This window comes from Equus asinus, chromosome 14 (assembly GCF_041296235.1).
Source record: "Equus asinus isolate D_3611 breed Donkey chromosome 14, EquAss-T2T_v2, whole genome shotgun sequence".
Taxonomy (NCBI): domain Eukaryota; kingdom Metazoa; phylum Chordata; class Mammalia; order Perissodactyla; family Equidae; genus Equus; species Equus asinus.
In genome coordinates, this window is record NC_091803.1 from 36029271 (window position 1) to 36048007 (window position 18737).

An 18737-nucleotide genomic window follows, 5' to 3' on the forward strand; every position below is an offset into this window, starting at 1 on the left:
GTGTGGGCTGGTGCCCGGGACTCTGCATTTTAATACAAGACAGAGGCATGTGGTCTGAGGATAACCAGCTAAGACACCAGCTCTATCTGAACCTGACGAGTACCCTGAGAGGGGGAATTTCTCCATGACCCTCTCACAGGCCTGCTAGAAGCAGACCTATGGGACCATGCATCCCCTTCGCCTTCTTGACTAAAGACGTAATCACGTCACATCAGCAGACCTCGGGGTCAAGATGGCTCAGGGGTCCGCAAGCCTGCTGCAGATTTTCGTAAATCAATTTTACTGGAACTCCGCCACACACATTCATTTACGTATTTTTTACGGCTGCTTTCACACTACAATGGCAGCGGCGAGTAGCTGTGACAGAGAGCACATGGGCCACAAAGGCTGAAACATTTACAATTTTGCCCTTTATGGAAAAAGCGTGCCCACTCCTGGGACAGCTGTCCACGCAAAGTGGCAGGCAACGCATTGGGCAGTGGGACGTTGAGAAAAAGAGGCAAGAAAACAGTGTTTATGGAGAAAGTCTAAAGTCACAGCTGGGAACTTTGAAACCAACACACACACACAGCATGTCAAGACCCAGTGCTTGGAGAAGAGGCAGCTGTTCGGCCTGCGAGCCTTCCAGAAAGGGTGGCCGGCTTGGAGAGGGGCAGATGGACCCGCAGAGATAGGCCAGCCTGGGGCGAGTGGAGGGGGTCCTCACCTTGTCCACGTGAATGTAGTAGAAATGGTCCTTGTGGTAGATGGACTTGAACATGCGTTGCAGCTGCCGAGACGCGCGGCCGTGGACCACCAGGACGAAGGCGATTCTGACCGGGTTGGCCAGCATGTACTCCACCGAATCCTCGTCCCACTGAACGTTCTTGTTGGCTTTGCCTGGGAAAAACCCAAGAGACCACAGTGGTGGGGTGAGGATCGGCGGTCCTCTGTTGGGGGGATGGGGAATTTCTCTGATGTTTCTTCTTGGGGACATTCGGAGGGCCACAGTAGTCATATTGGGCCCTGAAACCTGATTCAACTTAACCAAGCATGTCCTGGACCCTCACACTGTCCTGGTACAATGGGGGTGGGAGACCCTGAGATGCATAAACCCTCTGGTTTCCATCCCCGAGGACATCAAAAAGCTGGTGGACACGCGTACACATATTAAACTATCAAACAAGTCAGGAGGAAATGAGAGGCGTAAGAGATGTATTTCTGAACCCCAGAGGAAGGAGCAGTCAATTCTGAGTTGGGAAAAAGAGGCAAGTGCTGTTTTGCCTATCCTGAACCCATTCTCCCTTCTCCTAATAGCATCCCTTTTTTTAAATTATGGTAAGAACAGATAACATAAGATCTATCCTCTTAACGTGTTTTTAAGTGTACAGTATAGTATTGGTGATTATAAACACAATGTTATACAGCAGATCTCTAGAACTCATTCATCTTGCAAAACGGAAAATGTATCACCTGATATTTTGGGGGCATCACCCCCCTCCTCCATTCTCCAGTCCACATGGATGGGGAGGATCTGCCTCTGTGGTCAATTTCAGGGGTGGTCACAGAGCTTAGGCTTGGCCCATCAGAACACTGCATCTCCCAGGCTACAGCAGGTATGGTTCAGAGGTGGACATGGGCCTGATGAAGCTATTTAGCCACGAAGATAGAATTCTAGACTTTTGTTGGAACCACTAGATAAGACAGGTTCTCTTTCTCGTATGCATGAAACTGGAAGATTTGAAGAGCCCTTTGTCCCCACATGCAAAGAGGCTGCCTGGGAGGAACGCCCACACAGAGGGCAGCACTGTTGACTGATGGAGAGGGTCCACATCCTCAGGACCCCGCCTGAGAGTGATGGAGAGGGTCCACATCCTCAGGACCCCGCCTGAGAGTGATGGAGAGGGTCCACATCCTCAGGACCCTGCCTGAGAGTGACGGAGAGGGTCCAGATCCTCAGGACCCCGCCTGAGAGTGATGGAGAGGGTGTAGACCCTCAGGACCCGCCTGAGAGTGATGGAGAGGGTCCAGATCCTCAGGACCCCGCCTGAGAGTGATGGAGAGGGTCTAGATCCTCAGGACCCGCCTGAGAGTGATGGAGAGGGTCCAGATCCTCAGGACCCCGCCTGAGAGTGATGGAGAGGGTCTAGACCCTCAGGACCCGCCTGAGAGTGATGGAGAGGGTCCAGATCCTCAGGACCCCGCCTGAGAGTGATGGAGAGGGTCTAGATCCTCAGGACCCGCCTGAGAGTGATGGAGAGGGTCTAGATCCTCAGGACCCACCTGAGAGTGATGGAGAGGGTCCAGATCCTCAGGACCCCGCCTGAGAGTGATGGAGAGGGTCTAGATCCTGAGGACCCCGCCTGAGAGTGATGGAGAGGGTCTAGACCCTCAGGACCCCGCCTGAGAGTGATGGAGAGGCTCTAAACCCTCAGGACCCGCCTGCTCCCAGATCAGCCTGGCCAGATGGAGATCAGCCACCATCATATCTTATTTTTCTTTGAAAGCCCAGATCCTACACTAGATCTGCCTGGATCAATGGTTCCAGACATCCCTTATCCTGGAATCAGCCTCAAAGACTCCTTTCCTCCACCTTTCCCTTGCAAATGCTCCAGGGGCAAGCTTTCAGGGAGAAACACAGCTTCCTGATTCAGTCCGTTAGAATTCCAACTAGAGATCTCGTGATTTTCCTCAACACGGTTTCCTTTGAGTCTCACCTGATTTCTTATGGGTTCTAAGTTTATGGGGCCCAGAATATTGTCAGGGTAGGAGCTGCAGGTGGCTCAGAACGTCGACTGGGAAAGCTGAGAATTCAGACTGTTTATCCTGCAGATTAGGAGACTGGGAGCCTGTCCGCTGTCATCGCAAAGCTGAACGGCTGCCAAACGAACAAGGCTCCTCCGTGTTGTTTCAGAAGCCAGGATGAGACTAATGCGGATAAAGGCCCAATCGCATGGCCCCGCCTCCACGGCCTGCCTGATCCGCCTCCTGCAGACAGGTCACCCTGATTGCTCCTACTATCTCCCTCGCCACCTGGCCTTCTTTCTTTTTCCCTTGAGCAAGCTCATTTCTGCCTCAGGACCTTTTCACTGGCTATTCCTGCTACCTGGAACACCCTCTCCCTAGATCTTTGCGTGACTGCATCTTCTTGTCCTTAGTTCACAGGTCAAAAAAAGGCCACCAGCCCCCCACCAGTCACATCACTCTCTTTCACCTTGCCCTATTTCAATTTACTGCACAACATTTAACACCGTCTGAACTTTATGTATATCTGTCTACTCGTTTATTGTCTGAACATCCACTAGGACACAAACTCCAAGATAAGGGACTATTTCAGTTTTGCTCATCATTGAATACACACCACCACAACAATATCTGGCACATATCTGATTCTTGGTAAAAAAAGAAAATTTACAGGAGGGTACATTTTGGTTCGGTACCATAATATTAACAACACCTCTTATTGAGCATTGATCAGCCCTCACCATTCATTATTTCATTTAATCCTCAGAAAAACCCTGCAAGATAGTGCCATCATCCCCATTTTGCAAATCAGGAAATCACAGCTTAGAGAAGCCAAGGGCTTTCTTTGTTCAAGGTCACACTGTTCTAATTAGTTCAGCTGAGATTCAAACCCAGGTCTGTTTCCAAAGTCCGTGCCCTTAACCACTAGTATCCACAATATTACCATATCCAGGACTGGGAAAAGTTTAGAACAATTCTGCTGGTTAGTTAATGAAATGCCTTGTAATTTAGTTATGGTAGTTAAGTAGGCATGCATTTAAGGACTGTCAAGGGCATTGTGGAGAGGATTCCTGTATCACGTGGCAGGCAGACTCCAGTGGCCAATAAGGTTACATCTTTTCATCCATCCACCCACCCATCCATCCATCCATCCATCCACCCACCCAAATCTAACTGCCTATCCATCTATATCCAACCACCCATCCAGCAAACTATTCAACTACCCATCCAGCAAAGCACTCAACAGCCTATCATCCTTAAAACTAACCACCCATTCACCCATCCATCGAACCACTCATCACCTTTAAAGCCAACCAACCATCCACCCATCCATCTATGCACCCATGATCCTTAAAGCAAACGATCCATGCATCCACTCTTCCATCCATCTAACTATCAACTCGCAGATCCATGCAATATTAACTTAGCCTATACTGCATGCCAAGTACTGTGCTAGGTACTAGAAAAATAAAAGTTGGGGAAAAACCCTTGCCTTTGAGGAGCTCTTAGCCCACCGGGGAAAATGGAAGAGACTGCTCGCTTGTTTTATAATAGAGACGTATTCAGGTTGCTCCTGGAGAGTGGGGGGGGGGGGGGGGAGAACAGTCTGCCTGCATGGACAGGGGAGACCTCTGAGAGTTTAGCCCAAAGCTTCTGAGCCCATTTCTTCAAGCTCTCCTGATGAATCCTAATGTCTCTGGCTCCTTGGCTGTGCAATCAGTAGCTGTGATCCTGGCGCTAATCGGCATCTTGGCTCTGGTTGATGACACACCGGGCAGCAAAAGCTGCCTTAACCACCCTCTAATTTTCTCTCCAAACCAATCACAAACACGCTGGGCTTTCTTGGTGATCAAGGAGAGGGGTCTGCGTAGTGAGATCACGTCCCTTTAAACACGCATATGACAATCCATCCATCCATCCATCCATCCAACCAACCACCCAGCATTCTTAAAACCTCCTACTTGCCAGCCCTGGACAAAGCCTAGAGCATGAAGACGTGGGATGGGAGCCTGTTTTCATAAATGGATTATGAATGGATTAAGGAATGTGAGAATCCAAGGTAAAAAGATTACAATGCACAAGAAAAGCTTATATTCTCTTCCCCATGACTGCAGCCCAAAGGCAGAGTACTGGTCTTCCCCATGCTGGCTGGGACCTGTCTGCCGTGCTCGGAGACTCTTCATCAAACAAAGGGAGGGATGTTTAAAAACGATGGCTGCTTGTGCTACTTTTTCCCACCTGGGTTTCACTGGGTGATTTTTCAAAGGTCTAGACATTGTCCACAATAATTCCACTCTGTAGGGGCTCCTGCTGGCACTCAGATAACGCTGCACATCCCTGCCCCAAGGTCTCTGGGTGACAATGACCTGGAATTCTTAGCGATGAGGCTTATGGGCCTCTGGATCAGCCCATGCTCTCCAGCTATGGATATCTCTCGCCATGTTGTTGAATGAATGAGTGACGTGCATTCTGGAAAAAAGGGGCTGCGCTGGTCAGGAGGAGCTGACGTCACCCGAGGGAGGGCCCGCTAAGCATCAGCACCGTGCTAGGGGCTCTGCGTCCCTCATTATCTGGTTCTCGGAGGAGTACACTGTCATGCTCTGAGGCTCAGAGAGGTCAGCGCATTTCCCCAGGTCACACAGTGAGGGAGGACAGCATCGCCAAGCTCAAAGCTGGCCCTGCTACTTTTACCCGCCCTCTGCTGGAGAAGAGAGCAGAGACACGGGAGGGTTGGTGTGAGGACTCTGTGCTGACCTTTAAAGCGACTTGCGTGCTGACATTGAGGAAAGCCTTTTGTAACTTTTCTTTAGGGTTTTAGAAAGGAGAACAGATGCACAGACAGACAGACAGACAGACACAGACATAGATGCTTTCCTTCAGGAGAAGCCCTGGGAATCCAATGCTACTACTGCAGCCACACAGCCTCCGGGGTCGAAATCCAAAGTCATCCTTGGGTCAGACGGTGAGCAGCAAGGAGAAGAGGGGACAAAACCCAGAGTTCTCCCAGAGAACAGCTATTTGGGGAGAGGGGTGGGTGGGAAGGAACAAAACCATCCAAAGAAAAGAGACACACACAGAGGGAGAGATGGAGATGGGGATGAGAGGCAGAGAGAGACAGAGACAGAGAGAGAGAAACCTAGAGACAGAGAGACAGAGATGGAGATACACATAGACAGAGAGACGCAGAGAGAGATGCACAAGCTGAGAGAAAGACGCCCCCCCCCCCGCCCCCGCCACTGCCACATCCGGAGAGAGAAACATATAGAGACCCACACAGCAACAGCGAGGAAGATAAACACACACACAGACATAAACAGAGACAAACACATATAGTCAGACACATACACGGAGACAGGAAGAGACACGGAGGACAGGAGGGAGCCTCACTGGAAAATTGGATCCGCTCAACCTCAAAACGCTGCAGCTGTCTTCAAAAGCAAAGGCAAAGGAAAGTTCCAGAATCTCAGAATCAAAAACGCCTCCAGGCCTGTTCGGCTCCCATGTACCTCAGTCCTTTACACGTCCCTTCCTCTCCCCCCTCACCAACTCCTGCCCCCTCATCAGCCAGGGGGATGGAGGAAGACGCTGAGGCTCAGAGAGGTAAAGCAACTTGCCCAGGGACCCACAGAAGTGGCAGGTCACTCTCAGGCTGGCTCCAGAACCCACTGCACCCGCCCACGAATCTGGCACACAGTAGGATCGGGATGTGGTTTACCGAATAAACAAGAGAGTGAATGAGTGGGTTTTCTGCCCCCCAGGTGCAGCAGGACGGGGGTGCTGCCAATAACCAGCTGCCTATTTTTGCTGCACTTCCTGGCTCCTGTAACGACCCTTCCGGCAAGCCGCCCTGACACGGGGGAGCTGGAGAGAACAATCAACCAGACCACAGATGTGGGCGGCGAGGTGCCCTGGGGTGGGGGCCTCCTCTGCACCCGGGCCACCATTTCTGGGACTGCGGTCCTGAAAAGCCTCCTACACTAGGAGTGGGATCTTCGATGGACTGTGGCGAGGTCGCCAGCAAGGGCAGGAACTGGGGAAATGGACTCTCTCCTCTCGTGCTGGAGGGAGTGGGAGCTGGCAGAACTTTGCCAGAGGTGATGTGGCAACAAGTCTTATAATTTTAAATAGGCGTGCCCCTTGACCCAGTGACTCACTCCTAAGAATATATCCTAAGGGAAGGAGAAGGCAAAAACGTAAGTCCCTATGTATAGGATGTTCTTTCCTTCATTTATTCATTCATTCTGTGTGTCCTATGTGCCAGGCACGGTTCTAGCCCTATCAGAGGACACAACAGCACCTTTCCCCAAATGCTGCTTAGTCTAATGGGGTGGAAAGCCTATAAAATGTAAGCAAATAGAAAACACCATTGCAGATAGTGATAAGGGCTACGAAGGAAGATAAATAAAGTGGGCTAAGGGATGGGATTTCTATGGGTATGGTGGCTAGGGAAGGCTGACGTGAAGCAGAGACAATCAAACAAGCTCTGAACGAAATGAGGGAATGAGCCATGTAATTATCAGAGGTTGGGGAGGATTATGGGAAGCTTGCGTAGCAAGTGCAAAGGTCCTGGGGCCTTGCCCTCAATAGTGTTTATAATGGTCTAAAATAGGAATCAACCCAAGGGTCTTATTAAGACTTACTGATATAGAACATTGCCTATAATATATTAAGCAAAAGAGAAGTCCTAAAATGTAATCCCTAACGATTTAAAAGATATTAACAGAGGTTCATACAGTGGCATGACAGCTTTTATTTCTTCTTTATACTTTTCTGCACTATCTGAATTTTGTAAAATGGATTACTATTATAATGGATTACTATTATAATCACAGTAAAGGTGATCAACAATTTTAACACCAACTATTTATGGTGTGCCTATAACGTGTTAATTTTTGTGCATGATTTTTAAAAAATTTCTATCCAAACCTCTACAAGAAAAGAGTTATTATCTTCCTATTACATGACTAAGGAAGCCGCAATTCAGAGAAGCCCCAGGCAGGAGGTGGCTGAGCTGGGAACGGAGCAAGTCTGTGATGCCAGTGTCTTATCATGGCCACTACGCCCCATCAAATTGTCCCCAACACAGAAAGAGGGAAATCTGTTCTGAGAGAAAGCGTGTCAGTTGACATCCAGCTGGAGCACAGATAATTATGACACGCGGTCAGCGTTACGTGTGTCTTTGCAGACTGAAACCCAACCACTGCCCAGCTCCTAAAAAAACCCTACGAATTTAACAATGTCATCAGATTCTTGTGGCACAAAACCGAAAGTAAGTGGAAGAATCAGAGAGATTAGCGGCAGCGGGAGAAGCTGACTTCAGACACATGTTAAAAAGCCAAGTTCGAGGGGGAGAATATCAAGTATATTTTTGCGATGCGTGAAGACCAAGGATGGGGAATCGTGGAGTAACTAGCTGTGCCGTGTCAGGCCTGTTACCCAGACCCTGTATTTCTCAGTATCATCACGGGTCAAATAAGGACCACGTAATCCTCGGGCCCCACAGAGATGCTGAAGGTGAAGGGGCTTTGCACGGGTCAACGTGCTGTATCAGTGTCACGATGTTGGCAATGACCATGCTTGTGGTACCTCGTAGGAGTTCGATCCGGGAGGAGAAAGCAAGGCGCAGGGGCTAAGAGCGTGTGTGGCCTCTGGTCAGGCAGATCTGCGTGACCTTGGACCGGTTATGCAAGAGCTCCAGACCTCAGTTTTCTAGTCTGTAAAATGGGTGTGTTACAATCACAGAATCTGCCTCACACGGACAGTCGTGTCCGGTCCAGAGCACAGGTCCTGGGGTGCAGACAGTGCTGAATAAACTACAGCCGCTATCACCATCGGGGTGAGCGTCATCATTTCTGTTTGGCTGTTTTCCCGCAAGGGTCAGGATCCAGTTAGCTTAACCAATGGGCCCAGCTCCAGGGTTCTGCCCCAAGGCCGAACAGGCTCCCGGGGGTGGAGTCTGCTGCCTGCAGATAAACATCCACGCTGGGAATCTCCCTCTGCAGCATTTGCCTCAGACCACAATTAATAACAAATGCAAAGCGAAGGAGCTGCTTGACGGGAATAGCTCTCCCACCAGCAAAGCCCTCGATCCTATTTATGCTCTGAAAGGGCCTCTGCGAGGGGAGATTTCTGACTTGGTTCCAAATAGGAGGCCTGGTTAGGTCTCGGGAAGGGAGAGAAGTGGAAGCAAGGTCGTGTGCAAACGGGGCCTAGGTCAGGAGCTCCGGGCGGGAGGGCTGCCCGCCTCCTGCCGCCTGGGAAGGCATGGGCGCTGCGACTGACAACTGGCGCCCAGCTCTGCCTCTTCCCTGTGGGGACTTCGGAAAGACACCGCTCCTCAGGTCCACTCTGACCGTGGGATCTTCATCTACAAAGTGGGATGATCCCAGCGTAGTTCTACTTTTAATTTTCTGAGGAGCCTCCAGACTGTTTCCCATGGCAGCTGCACCACTGTGCATTTCCATCAGGGTGAATGTGGAGGACGTGATGCTAAGTGAGATAAGCCAGTCACAGAAAGACAAACAGTGTGTGATCCCACTCACGTGAGGCATCTAAAATGGTCAAACGCATAGAATGAAAGAGTGGAATAGTGGTTGCCAAGGGGCTAAGCAGTAAGGGGCAATGGGGAATTACTAACATTGGGCATCAAGTTCCAGGCAAAGGGGCTGGCCAGGTGGTGTAGTGGCTAAGTTCATGTGCTCTGCTCTGGCGGCCCGAGGTTCGCTGGTTCGGATCCTGGGCGTGGACCTACGCACCACTCATCAAGCCATGCTGAGGCGGCCTCCCACATAGAAGAACTAGAAGGACTTACAACTAGGATGTACAACTGTGTACTGGGGCTTTGGGGAGGGCAAAAGTTGTTAGCTCAGGGCCAATCTTCCTCACCAAAAAAAAAAAAAAAAGGCCTAAAAAAAGTTTCAGGCAAGCAGATGAAGCAGTTCTAGAGAGCTGCTGTCTACCATTGTCCCTACAGACAATGATATCATGCACTTAAAAATGTGTTAAGAGGATAGATCTCATGTTAAGTGTTCTTACCAAAATACAATAATATTTACAGAAAATAAAGAGGGATGAGCCATCTGTCCCGGGCCCCGCTGGGCTGTGTGGTGATTCAGGACTGTGGACAGAACGTGGTTTCACACTAGCGGCAGGCACGCTGCAGGGAGACAGACGACTCCGGCCACCAGGAGGAGAAACGCCGACAGGTTCTAGGTTCTTGGTCGGACTTGGGTGAAGCTGCCTGTTAACCACCGGGAAATTTCAATGCAGAATTCTGGTGCCTGGAACTTGGGAAATGCCCGGTGCCCAGGAAGAGGCCCCTGCTCCTAGTGGGTTTAGAAAAGGTGGCACGGTGTGGTGGGAAGAGCACAGAAGACCACCAGTCTGGGTTCCCATCCTGCTCCTGCAGTGAACCAGCAGTGGGACCCCGGGCAGGTCATTTCCGCCCACGCCTTCCTTTCTTTTCAGCTTTATTGAGCTCTAACTGACGTATAAAGTTGTAAGATATCTAAAGTGTATATCGTGGTGATCTGATAGTCGTCCATATTGTGAAAGGACACCCCCATCCATCCAGGTCATTACCGCGTCCATCACCTCACATATTTACCTGTTTTTCTTTTTAGCCAGAACATTTAAGTTCTACTCACTTAGCAAATTTCAAGGATAAAATCCAGGGTTATCAACTATAGTCACCATGCTGAATGTCAGATCCTCAGAGCTTCCTCATCTTATCACTGAGAGTCTGTTCTAACCCTTCACCAGCATCTCCCTGTCTCCCCCTCCCCCAGCCCCTGGCAACCACTTTCCTACTCGCTGTTTCTAGGAGTTTGGCTTTTATTTTTAGATTCCACATCTAAGTGAGATCAGGCAGTATTTTTCTTTCTCTGTCTGACTGACTTCACTCAGCATGATGCCCTCAAGGTCCATCCATGTTGTCACTACATAGACCACATTTTGTTTATCCATTCATCCCTCGGTGGACAGTTGGGTTGCTTCCACTTTTTGGCTCTTGTGGATAATGCTGCTATGAACAAGGCTGTCTAGATAGCTCTTTGAGATCCTGCTTTCAATTCTTTGGGGTATATACCCAGAAGTGGAATTGCTGGATCACAGGGCAATTATTTTTACTCATTTATTTTCAAGACCCCATCACGCACTTCTTTTTTTTTTTTTTTAATTTTATTTTTCCTTTTTCTCCCCAAAGCCCCCCGGTACATAGTTGTATATTCTTCATTGTGGGTCCTTCTAGTCGCGGCATGTGGGACGCTGCCTCACCGTGGTTTGATGAGCAGTGCCATGTCCATGCCCAGGATTCGAACCAATGAAACAATGGGCCGCCTGCAGCGGAGCGCACGAACTTAACCACTCGGCCACGGGGCCAACCCCGCCCCATCATGCATTTCTTAACTCAGCCATTCTGCCTAGGGGCTGAGCTGAGGTCTGCATCCTGACCTCACCATTTACTCACAGGTCACTCTGTGCCTCAGTTTCCTCATCTGTCAAAGAGTGCTCGCCTCCAAGGGATGCTGTAAAGACTAAAAGCTATAACTTGGGTGAAATAAGGTCACAGAACTCAACAGTGGAGAAGCCAGCTGTCGAGCCCGTGGGGTGCAACCCTGGAGCCCTAGTCCGCTGCACTGACACTTGGTAACTGTTCACACGGCTGAGGAGTGATGGGCCAGGACCTGGCCTTGAGGGCCTCAGAGCTGGTGTTCTCAAACGTGATGATAGAGTTCCCCAAGGGAAGACTGACATGGCCCCCAGACAGGACATCAAATGGCACTTAGAGGGGGACAGTGATTGTCTTTTCATTTCTCATCCGGTCCTTCTGATGAGCACAGCAGTGCAGTCTCAAGCCAGTGCAAACATGTCCCCAACATCACTCGCTGCCTGAACTTCCTTTTCCAACTGGGAGCGCTCTGCCCACAGCACTGGCATCTTGCACAGGCAACAGGTGAGCCCGTCAGCATTGAATAACACAGTTTTGATGTCACTGATTCATTTGCATGGTTGCTGTCTCTTCACGGCAAGTGATAGTAAGATTGGCACTGACGGCAGCGAGGCAAAATTACTTTGAAAATAAAATTGACTTAAGTAAAAATGAAAGTGAGGCTATGGCACTGAAAACATTATGAGAATAATAGGGTAGGTGGAATGTGGCTACGGCAAAATCATTAAGATGAGAGAGAGGGGAAGAAAGCTTGGGGAATATTAATTAGGCTCCACAAGCTTGCTAACCAACTATGACGTGCTGAGTTATTAAACAAATGAGGGGAGGTGAAGGCCAGGTGCAGGGTGATGCCCAGGCAGCCCCATACGTCATGGAAGGGCTCGAAGGTCCAGACTATATTTACTTTCCTGGCTTCAGGGGCCCAGGAGGGTTTTGTTGGGAGTTTTCTGGGGTAGGCTCTGGCTGGAACAGGGGCATCTTCCTTCTAGAGAGAGCCAGGGGTCTGCTGAGAAACACTGTCCTTTTGAATTTCACTCTAATTTCTTGAGTATTTAACATTCATGAGGTTCTCTCACAGGCTTTTTTTTTTTTTTTTACCTCTCATAGCTACGCTGCACCTGTAAATTGTCCCCATTTATGGATAACTGTCCCAAGCTCAGAGAGGGTAAGGAATTTGCCCAACGTCACGGAGCCGGGAGGTGGAGAAGAGATTAGGAAATAAACTGATCTGACTTCAGCTACCATGCCCCATGACCAGACTTTGCCTAGTAAGAACCGGGCCATCCCTGACTCCACTCAGGCTCCCCCTATTAAGCTCACCTGAACCCAAAGCATCGTATTCCCCGAATGGCTTCTAAACTGTCTCCTCTAGATGGGGATTTCTCAACCTTGGCATTATTGACATTTGGGGCCAGGTAAGTCTTTGCTGTGGGAGGTGAGGGCTGTCCCGTGCACTGTAGAACGTTTAGTCGCATCCCTGGCCCCACTCACGAGAGGCCAGCAGTACCCTCCCTTTTGGGACAAAACCAGAAATGTCTCCATTCATTGACAGATGTCCCCTGGGAGGAGGGGTACAGTGACTCTAAGTGGAGAAGCCCTGCTCTAAGGCAGAAGTTCTCAAAACGTGGTCTCTGACAGCAGCAGCAGCAGCATCTGGGATCCTGCTGGAAACGCAGAACCTCAGGTCCCAACCCGCATGCACTGAATCAGAAACTCTAGGATTGGGACCCAGCAAGCTGGTTTTACAAGCCCTCCAGGTGATTCTAATGCAAGCTGATGATTGAAACCACCTGCGCAGGCCAGTGATTCACAACCTTGGTTGCACACTGGGATGACCTAAGCATCTTTTAAAACCCAAACCCACGTCTTGGCCCCACCCCCAAGCAATTCTAACTGAATTCCTTTGGGGGTTGCCAGTGATGGCAAATTTTTAAGGCTCCCCAGTGATCCAATGTGCAGTCCGGGTGGAGAATCACGCTTCTCAAACGCCTTTAGTAAACTGCATCTCTCAAGGCGGAAAAAAAATCTACCCAATCCATCTCTGGGTGCCGCCTCAAATCCTCACGGCCTCCTGCTCTGGGAGAGACGAAAGGCTCGCGCACTCGTTATTTTTCTCCCGTTCTTGAGAAAGTGTCTCCCTCCACCCCCGACCAAGCACTCAGGAAATTTTCCTGCTCACTGACTTTTTCCCCCCATTCAAGTCTGGAGTTATTAAACCACGGCCCGTGGCTGAACCGTCTTATTGATTTTATTGTCGAGGGCCCCGGGATATTCTAATGATGTACTGCTCAATAAATGGAAACTGGTGGGATAGATATTGATGGCCTATGGTACATCTCACCGCAATTCACTGGGTCCCAGTCACTTCACCTCTTCCGCATCATCTGTGAAAACGCTGTGCTGTGGCCCGCCAGCTCTGGTCCATCCTGCTGCTGTTACCTTTCCTGTGCATCAAGGATGCAAGAGTGGTTATGATAACAGCTACTCCAGTGCGCCAGGCTCTCCGGGCTGAGTGTTTTCAAACACTCATTTACTTCTCACAGCTGATCTTTAGGGAGATATTCTGATTAGTCCCATTTTACCGATAAGGAAGCTAAGACAGAGTGGTTACCTGACCTGGCCGGCTAATACATTGTGGAATCGGGATTCGCATCTCCATTTGTCAGCTACTAAAATGAGGGCTCTTAACCCATGCTATGGTATGAATGTTTGTGTCCCCCAAAATTCATATGTTGAAAACCTAATGCTCAAGGTGATGGTTTTAGGAGGTGGCCTTTGGGAGGTGATTAGGTCATGAGGGTGGAGCCTTCAGGAACGGGATTAGCGCCCTTATAAAAGGGGCCCAACAGAGGTCCCTCGTCTTTACGCAGAGTGAGGACGCAGCTGGAAGACGGCCGTCCATGAATCAGGAAGCAGGCTCTCACCAGACACCAGGGCTGCTGGCACCTTCATCTTGGACTTCCAGCCTCCACAAGTGTGAGAAATAAATTCTGTTGTTTATAAGCCACCCAGTCTGTGGTATTTTGTCACAGCAGCCCAAATGGACAAAGACAACCCCATAGCTAAACCACGCAAGGAAACAACAGCTCCGACGGCATTTGAGGAACCTTTCAGATAGTTTCAGTACCGATTAATATTTCACACATTTTCTCCCCCTTCTCAAGCAGTGCGTGCCCACAAGGACTACTGGCATTTGGGGAGAGACAATTCTTTGTTGGCTGGGGCTGTCCCATGCCTTACAGGACATTTAACATCCCCAGCCCCCAAAAGAGACCCTTCCCCTTTACGTTTCCCAGCGCCCCTAGGGGATCAATATGGTTGCTGCTTGAGAACCACTCATCTGGCTGGGTGGCGGGAGGTTCCCGGCCAAGATGGCTCCTGTGGTTTTGACAACATGGGCCATCACTCTGGGAAGGCAAGACGGCAAGTGGAAAGAAATTTGGCTTTGCAATCAGAGCAACCTGGGTCAAACCATAGCTCTGCACTCATGGACTCTATGAGGCCGGGCAAGTTATATCTCTAAGACTCCAGTTCATCCTGGGTACAACAGAGGCGAATGTTGACCCCTACCTCCTCGGGAGGGAGCCACGGACTCACGTGCTCAGAAAAGTGCCCAGTCCAGAGCCGTGGTTCCGGACCTGGGGCACTTCTGTCCCTCCCACCCCCTGTTTCTTATGTGGTCTTTCTAAATTCCTGACCCACAGTATCCACGGGCATAAAACAAAGGTTTGGCATTCTGTACTGCTGAGTTTGGGATAGTTTGTTACTCAGCAGTAGTAACTGGAACAGGCACCTGTGACATGCCAGGCAGGCAGCGTTCTGGGACTGAGTAAGAGAGTCAGGAACATGCCACAAAGAGCCTCTGCTTATGAGGAGCAGACTGTCCTGCAGGGGAAGGCAGACAAGAAACACAAACATCTCCAGGACCATTTCCATGACATGAAGACAATCGTTACTATTACCTTAAATGACGACACAGGAGCGACCGCATTCTATTTCTCTTCTCCCCGTTCTAGCCTCATTTCCCACTGAACAAGCCCAGCTATTCTGTCCTTGAAGCTGCCACACAGTTTAATGTCCTCAGACCCCTGCTTCTGCTCCTAACGGTGCTGGGGCCCCCTTTCCTTTTCCTAAGATACTACTCACTATAAAGAGAATTGTGCCGCCCACCCAAATTCCTGTGTTGAAGTCCTAACCCTCCTACTGGAGACAGGCCTTTAAGGAGGTGATTAAGATTCAATAAGGTCATGAGGGTGGGGCCCTGGTTGATGGGATTAGTGCCCTTATAAGAAGAGACACCCGAGCGCTGGCTCCCTCCACCATGTGAGGATACAGCAAGAAGGTGGCCATCTGCAAGCCAGGAAGATAGCCCTCACCAGAACTCGACCAGCTGGTGCCCTGATCTCAGACTTCCAGATTCCAAAATTGCAAAAAATAAATTTCTGTTGTTGACAGTGCCCAGTCTGTGGTATTTTGTCATGGCGGCCCGAGCTGACTAATATACTACTTAAATAGGTCAAGGGATGCATTCCTTGGGCTAAGAGCTACAGGTTGAGTAAGGAGTTAACTAGGTAAAAGGGGAGGGAAGTGGGTGCCTAGGCAGAGCAACAGCATATGCAAAGGCCCTGTGGAGAGTGGGCGTAATAAATGAAAGGACATGAAGGAGGGCCAGCGTGGCTGGAGCATGAAGGCCAAGACAAAGACCAGGGTGAGACGGGGATGGAAAGACAGCAGGGGCCCCATGCAGGGTCTTCAGCACCATGTTTTTAAAGGCATGCTTTGTTAAAATTTTTTTTGGTGAGGAAGATTGGCTCTGAGATCTATCACCAATCTTCCTCTTTTTTTTTTTTCCTCACTGAAGCCCCATACCTAGTTGTATAGCCCAGTTGCAAGTCATTCTAGCTTTTCTATGGGGGATGCTGCCACAGCATGGCTTAGCGAATGGTGTGTAAGTCCGAACACAGGATCCAAACTGGCGAACCCTGGGCTGCTGTAGTGGAGTGCGTGAACTTAACCAATTACCCACGGGGCCAGCCCTTGAGCACCATTTCAAGGACTGCAGTGGAAAAGAGCGACAAGCCACCACAACTGGCTTGTTATCGATGGTTGAGGAGTGGATTGCAGGCAAGACACATTTTGCAATTTGCAGGGAGGATGGCACGAGAGGCCCGGCTTCATGGTGCAGACTGGGGGACAGGTGGGAGGCAAGGAGCCCCGGGCCCTCCTGCAGTCTGGCTTGGGGTGTCGAGAATGCCTGCTCGGCCCCCGCTCCCTACCTTTTTGACCCAAGGTTGCTGTGTGCAAGTTCTCCTAACAGCCTTCCAGTCGCCTGACGTTTTCATCTCTGTCCTCCTTCCCTCCTCTCCTGAACAGACTCGCAGACTCAATAAATACTGCCACGGAAAAACTCAGTGACTCATCTATTTTTATTACAAATGGAGCCGCTGGAGGAGGGAACAACTCTTATTTACTTCTCAGGGTAAGGGTTTTGACAACAGGTTTATTTTCTCCAACTCTCCAAGGACTAGAAGAGTAACACTCTAAAGAAACAGTACATTAATTAATGCCGAATTGGTTGGAATTTTCCTAATAAAAATCCTTATAGTAATCACATTATGGGCCATTAGTGCTGCCTCCTGATCATAAACCGTAAATATGTTCTGCAGGTGCCTTCTTTTTAAAAAGGGATGTTGCCCCAGATCGTTCCCCATTTGTCACGCTGATGCTGTCACGTCACATAATCCAGATGGGGGTAATTAACAGGCTCACATTTGTGCAGGGTTTATGGCATGCTGGTCCCTTGGCCAAGCCTTGTTCACGCCTCATCTCATTTAGCCCTCGCAGCAGACTTAGAAGGTAAGTGCCACTATCATCCCCATTTCACAGATGGGGAAACTGAGCCACAGAGGGAGCAGGTAATCTGCTCAGGGCCAAACAGCTAGGAAGTAAGGGAGCTGGGATTTGAATCCAGGCAATTTGATTCTAGAATATTCTGCCATCCTGCCTCCTGAGAAAAATAAGTACCAGGTGGATCTCTAAGCATAGCGGTCCTTTTGGTGGACCCCACTGCTAACGTGCTCCCTGGTTTATTTCAACAGCAATGACAGCAATAGCTAACCTATACAACATCAAGTTTTGCTCCTCGAGAGCAGGAATGTTTTGTTTCCTTCTGCCTCCCCAGGGCCTAGCCAAATGCCTGGTGATGATGCCAGGAGCCTAGGACACACTGAGTAAACTCCTGTTGAAGGAAGAAATGGATATGGAAACACACGTGCAAGAGGGTTCATGGCAATGGGTAACAGGGGGCATCTCAGTGCGCCTGGGATCTGGAAAGATCCATTTCCTGCACTGGCGAGACATGGGCGTGGCCTCAGAGTGGGGCTAGTGATAGACAGATGGGAGACTGCAGCACTCCGGGATTAGACCAAGAAGGAGCTCATTCTCGCCCTGTTTGGCTTCACTCCTTGGGTGCTTTGGGTGCTTCCTTGATTTCTCTGTCTACATAGATGATATGTGCATACTGTAGAAAATTCAAGCATATAGAACAATATGAAGAAAGGAAAATAAAAGAAAAAACCTGGCTATTAGAGCATCCAGATATCACCACTGCTAACATTTTCCAAATATTTCTACACACACACATCAGATATAATCACACACAGTCATATGTCGCTTAACAACGGGGATGCGTTCTGAGAAATGTGTCATTGGGCGATTCCTCATTGTGCGAACATCATAGAGTGTGTGTACACAAACCTAGGTGGATAGCCTATTACACACTTAGGCTCTATGGTACTGATCTTATGGGACCACCATCATATATGCGGTCCATTGTTGACTGAAATGTCGTGATGTGGTGTGACTATACTTCCTGCTTTGTCATATGCATACTATTTTCAACAATATGCCCTTGACATCTTTTCCACGTCAAGGAATACAGGTGTTCTTTCTTTCCTTCTTCTCTTCCTCCCTTCACAGATATTCGCTGAGCATCTACTATGAGCAGTTACCCCACCAGGCACTGGGGATGCATAGAACAAAACAGATATTGAACTTGTCTTCAAGGAGCTCACAGTCCAGTGGGGGCAGGGTGGGGAGGACAAACCTATGTCACAAAAGGTGTTAGATGCAATGAAGGAAAGGTACAGGGCACGAGGAGGAGATCTAATGTGGGCCAGGTCTTCAGACTTTTCTGAAGAAGCAACAGAGAAGCCAAGATCTTAAACATGAGGAGGAAAGAGCCAGGTAAAGAGGGTGTTGTTTCAGGCAAAAGGAGAGCCACGTGTCAAGGTCTCGGGGAGGTAAAAATTGTACTTTGAAAACTGTCTGGTTTTTTACTTTCCTTTTTCTGTATTTTTGAAACTTCTGTACTGTAATGACAAACATATTGCATACGTAATTAAGAGTCATTCAGTTCTTTCTTGAATGCCTCCAAAGACAGGAACCTCAGCGCCGTACACAGCAGCCAGCCATACTTGTGGACGGTGTTGATTGTGCGCCATCTTTTCCCAAAAGATGCCTGCCACAAGATTTCATCCATAAGTCCTAATTCTGCCTTCAGAGA

The 18737-nt window shown here is 49.4% G+C and overlaps 1 protein-coding gene across 1 annotated transcript in view; it reads right to left on the bottom strand.

Annotated features, from left to right (window-relative positions):
• Positions 1-18737, bottom strand: part of XYLT1 (xylosyltransferase 1) — a 301755-nt gene that overhangs the window by 76283 nt on the left and 206735 nt on the right. The window contains exon 4 of the mRNA XM_014837585.3: positions 707-879. Coding sequence (XP_014693071.3) covers positions 707-879 — 173 coding nt within the window. The remainder of the gene's footprint in view (positions 1-706; positions 880-18737) is intronic.